The sequence below is a fragment of the Camelina sativa genome, chromosome 14, assembly GCF_000633955.1.
Source record: "Camelina sativa cultivar DH55 chromosome 14, Cs, whole genome shotgun sequence".
Lineage (NCBI taxonomy): Eukaryota > Viridiplantae > Streptophyta > Magnoliopsida > Brassicales > Brassicaceae > Camelina > Camelina sativa.
In genome coordinates, this window is record NC_025698.1 from 19,663,322 (window position 1) to 19,668,987 (window position 5,666).

The 5,666-nt window shown below is 38.2% G+C and overlaps 1 protein-coding gene across 1 annotated transcript in view; it reads right to left on the reverse strand.

The window, feature by feature from the left end:
- LOC104743794 (acyl-acyl carrier protein thioesterase ATL1, chloroplastic-like) overlaps positions 1-4,566 on the reverse strand; it is a 21,104-nt gene extending 16,538 nt beyond the window's left edge. Inside the window, exons 1-4 of the mRNA XM_010464839.1 lie at positions 4,427-4,566; positions 4,151-4,251; positions 3,953-4,062; positions 3,776-3,871 (exon numbers count right to left, since the gene is read on the reverse strand). Of these exons, the coding sequence (XP_010463141.1) occupies positions 3,776-3,871; positions 3,953-4,062; positions 4,151-4,251; positions 4,427-4,566 (447 nt within the window). The remainder of the gene's footprint in view (positions 1-3,775; positions 3,872-3,952; positions 4,063-4,150; positions 4,252-4,426) is intronic.

The following is a 5,666-nucleotide window of genomic DNA, read 5'->3' on the forward strand; positions in this document are numbered from 1 at the left end:
AAGGGGAATTAGGTAGGGAATCGGCGCCTAGATGCTTGCCACGTGTCATCATGAAACGGTAGAGTTGGGGGCATGTGCTCGGAAATCGGGAGCATGTGCTCCTAGGTCTAAAATCAGCTTTTCTGCTCCAATTCAACTCCTTTCTGCTCCGGTTGCTCCTGCTGTTCCAATCCTTGCTTTTAGCTTCCTAGCCTCTTATTATAACCTGAAAAGGACTCAAACAACTACAAAACTATCAAATAAACAGGGTCAAAGTGAGTCAAAACCGTAACATATCACTTACCGCCCCTACTAGAACCACCCTGCTGCTGAGCCCTACTAGGCTGATTTGCTGGACTAACTGCCACTAACTGTGCCCGGATGTCCTCCTCAATCCCTGCTGCAGTCTCAACCAGCTCTGCACGCGTAGCATAACTCTGCCCTGTACAGTGAACCCTCAAATCGTCACGTAGGGCCCTCAAAAACCTCCTGATTTGAGTCTCCTCAGACTCCATATCCCGACCCCCATACCTCAGAAGTCGACTGAACTCCAAGTCAAGCTCCCGCACTGACCAGGTTCCCTGAGCTAGCTGAAGGAACTGCACCTCCAACCTATCCAGTCCCTCTTTAGGGAAATACTTGCGGTTGAACTCCAAGACGAAGTCAGCCCAAGCCATCTCCCTCTGCACTCTCCTGGCTGCCACAATACTCCACCACAACTGAGCATCACCAGTTAAATAGTGGACCCCAATGTCCACCCAAAACTCCTCAGGACATCTCAGAGTATAGAAGTTACGTTTCACACTCGTCCTCCACGCCTCCACAGCGGTAGGATGTGGGGGCCCATCTCTGTCAGCATGCTGATATAACGAGAGTGGACCCCCACATCCGCAGCCACTGGTTGCCGCTCCTCCGCCACCACTGGTGGCACTACCTGAGCCTGAGCCGGTGCCATTGGCGGTAACCGCTCTAACAACTGTGCCAGCAAACCCGCAAAGTCGACACCCGGGACTCCACCCATTGGGAAACCCGCACCTGGGGCCCTAACATCACCGGCTACTGGAGCATCAACACCGCTCCCTCCGGCCACACTCACGGAATCTCCCTGGACATCCTGCGACTCGCCAACACCCTCTGCTGTCACCCTCTTGTCCTCGGTCTCACTAAGCACTGGGGGTCTCCCCCTACCACGACCACATCCGCGTCCACGACCACAACCAGCAACAACACCACCTCTAACCATCTGCACTACCATGAACAGAAGGCTAAGAACAGAAACATAAACTCACCGTGGAATCACACAGTAGGCTCGAAGAGGATGTTTTAGGACTCCATGCCACACGCAATTGACTAACTCACATAATCAATCAAAGCATGAAATTCCCAAACATCTACAGCACAAAGCCTAGTGAACCCAAACCTAGAACCATAAGGGCTCTGATACCAAACTGAAACGACCCAACCGTTTTTTTTTTAATTAATAAATAATAAATAGAAATATAATATAAACTAAAACTAGTGGTCCCATACCCACTAGCCACCTATCCACAACCACAGACAACACCGGAAATAGCAATAAATATCTAATAATAATATAACCAATAATTATCCATAACAACAATCCAATAATCAAACATCAGGAAACATGAAACTGGCAACCTAACAATGTTCCTAAAAACTCAACTCTAGCAACCTAGCAATGCCAGACAACATACAATCGAGTCCCTAGAACATCCTCATCTTCATCGCCTTGATTCCACGATCACACTTTGCCTTTACCTGCACCACAAACACATATTGAGATGCACAAGTATTTGATAAACACTTAGTGAGGCAATCGTCCCATCTACTGGGCTATACACACAAGCAACAGTGATTCCAATTTTCCAAACAAACAACAAACAAAACATCGTCTCACTGGAAGGCAGGTGTCGACCGACACCAGCCAAGTGTCAACCAAGGACAGATAACGGTACGATACCAGCGACGATAGCGGTACGGTACCGAGGACAGTTGCAATACGATGGCGGCACGTTAGTGATACGCTAACGATAGTGATAGGTACGACACGAAGGACGTTAGCAATAACGATGGTGATACTAGTATGCTACGTACGCGGTGCTGGGATAATACGTACGTGGTACGAGGATAACACGTACGGTGGTGCGATGGGTTAGTACAACAGTTCACGATGGATGGTACGGGAGTAATGCAATACCATGCCCGATGAGTGGTACAGGTAAGGATCGAGAATGGACAGCAAGGTCTTGGAGTACACCGAGACATGGCACAGTGGATTGGTGGAGCAATCTTTCCGCGGATGGACAGAATAAAGTATTCTAGCCCATCTTTTATTGTCTCTTGGTCACTTTGGGGATGGTTGGCTGTGTGACTAAGGAACAATAAAGGATGGTCCAATATAGTGAGCTACACGGACACGAACATGGTACGAGTGGTAGTTGGATCTAATGGACCGCGGTACGGATGGATAATACAATCTATCCAGAGGCTACAAACTCATAAGGTACACGTGAAGGTGAGATGTGTACTTAATAAGTGGATATGTGATTAATGGGTTAAATCATGGTAAGTTACTGTTTAAGCTGCGTTAAGTATGTATTAGAAGGGAGTTGAACGAGTTAAAAGTTAATAGGCCCGCAATTTTTTTTATGGCCATTTACGGCTATGTACGGAATTATAGGGTCGGGTCTTACAATAGCCTTCGTGAGCAAGCCCAACCCCTCCTCCGGATCGTCAAGTCTTTCTCCGTGATTAAACAAAATAATAATAATAATAATTCTTATTTCTAGGCCTATTCATTTTGGAATTCGGACTAAAACCACAAAAAAAAAATGTTGGAGGGTATTTACCCAAAGTAAGTATATGAGTGATGAGTTTGAGGATACGATCTCCTCTCTTATCTCTCTTCTCAGTGTAAGATATAACCTGAATATGAAACTCTCTTATTCTCAATACCAATTGTTGTACAAAGCAGAAACTAGAGCATCATCTTCTCTTGCTCACTAACCTTAGATCTCACACAGGAGAAATCATACAACATTCAGCATAAAGCTCCCTAAATAATGAGAGTGAGTATTTTAATTATACTAAGAACGGGTTTGTTACAGATATTTTCAATACTAAAATATTTTCTTCTTTATTTTAATATTTTTTCTCACGTGTCTCTTCACTCGCATGTGTCACGTAGACTTGCCTAAGCTTATCAATGAGACCCTTCTTTATTATATTACGTTAAAAAATATCATTTTAGAATTTTATTTTTATTTTACAAAAAGTGTCATTTTATATTTACAATGCATTTTTGATATTTGATTTCTTAATTTTACTCGTAATCTATAACTAAATTAACCTATTAAATACTTATTAAATAAAGACATATATGTATATTTTAATGTAATCTTTATTTATGTTAAATGTGTCAAAATGATATTTTTTATGAAACAGAGGGAGCACGTGACTTCCTTCGAAATTAATGATTATTGAGTTTTGTGTTTTTTTTGCTCTGTAATCGTATTACATGTATCTGAATCTTACTTATCAAATTGAAATCAATACCATGCCAAAGCAACTACAATTCCAAATATTTGTAGAGCCCTATCCGAAATTAGAGCGTATGTAAAATGGGACACCAACCGGACGGTACTTATTGTCAAGCCACACAGCCATTCCTTTTGCCTCCAAAATAGGCTGTTTCGTTAATGATATAGAAAACGAATCCAAATTAGAACATCAGTAAAAAACCAACACAAAGGCTTGATGAGAGCACCAAAATAACCTCTTTGTTTGGAAGTTTAAAGATAAACTGTTCAAAGTAAATGCGCGCCAAAGATGTCCCTGATATCCTTGTTTTCACCACAAACTTGCATCCACTCTGTTCACAGTAAAAAATAAATATACAAACAAAATCTTATAAATTGTGACAAGCAGGATAGGAAAACATGTCCACATTTACATGTAAAGGTGCAAGAAACTTGATTGACAACTCAGAAATGGCCAAAGCTTCACCAGAACGGGATACTTCATCACAGTTGATACCGATACTGTCCATAAACTCGTGTTGACCTTCGTATAAAAAAAGTTTAACAAACAATATTTGGTAAGAATGGGAGATATATAGCCTAATTAATTATAGCAACCGAATTAAACTAACCGTGTTGGCAGTAGTTTACATAAACAGAATTGTTCACAACACCGAACTGATCTAATTCATAATCGCGAACTATAAGTTCAGTTTCATGGAGCCCATTCACTCTGCCATATGGAAAATTTTCATATAAGATTATGAATCAGAAATATTAGTTCTCTACACCCTCTTGGCCATTATAGATTATATATGTACAAATCTTCATACTTAGTCTAGGTTCCCCTACCAGAAAAAGAAATATTAGATCTCTTATGAAATGAAGTTAGAGAGATCTTTCTGTACCCTTTGCCACCTTTCAGTTTGAGACATGCGACAGGTTTAAAGGTCTTTGCATTCCGGAGAGGTAGGACAACCGGTCGACTCCAAAAACAGGGAAACACTACAGGTAGAGCTGGTGCAGTCGTTCCGGTAGCTTGAAGCATTGTACTTCTTCGAGTGACGATGCTCAAATGCTTGAAACAAGTTTGACAACCTTTTCGTTTGGTTTGTGAAAATGGGTTTCAGTTACCACATATGAGTGTGTATATATATATAACAAAAACAAGGAATCTTCTCCAATGCTGCCGTTGTCTCAGAGAAATAAATTAACAAAAGATTGTATTTTTTGAAATAGAAGACGTACTTCCTCTGTATATATCTCTGTACTTACAATTATTAGGATAAAGAAAATTAAATATTTTCTAAAAAACAAACACAAAAATTTAAATGTTTTTAAAATCAAGAGGTTATTCAATTTTTGGTGTTAAATTATAAGTTCATGTTATCAATTAAAAGTCAGTGTATATTATTATTTTTAATTATAATATAATATAATTAATATATATATATATTTAAAACTTGAGACTATGTTTGTTAGTGGTACATTATAAATTCATGTTACAGATTAAAACCAAAAGGATTTGATGCATATTATTATTTATAATTCTAAATAATGTAAATAATTAAAATAGTTTGAGTGATCTATTTTATTTATCGTTTGCAAAATTGAAAAATGGTGAAATTTGTTAAACAAAGGTATATCCAAGAAAGGAGAAAATATTAATCAAGTGCTCAAAAATTAAAATAATGTATATATTTAAGAGAAATGTATAAGGTTACTTGAAATAAAAAAATATTAAAGAAAACTTATTCTCAACATCACACACACTAAAAAAAATAGTGAAAGATACTAAAAGAAATTTTAGAAAGCTATCTATAATAAAAACAATTATAATAGTAGTTGTAGATTGTAGAATTTTTACTAAAATTTTAAAAAGAATTATATTTTTGGATAAATACACATATTTAAAAGTTAGAGTAATCTTATGAATTTGTAGATTTAGGAGAATCGAAATAAAAACTTCGCTACAAAGTGGATATATTCTGTAATATTGTTTTCGTCTATGTTAGTAAATAATGATCACTCAACCGATAAAAAGAACAGAGTAAAAAATGAAAATAGTTATGATATTTTTTCATAATCAATATATTATAAGTGAGATAATAGAATATGAAAAAAGAGTAGATAAAAGAGATGACGAAT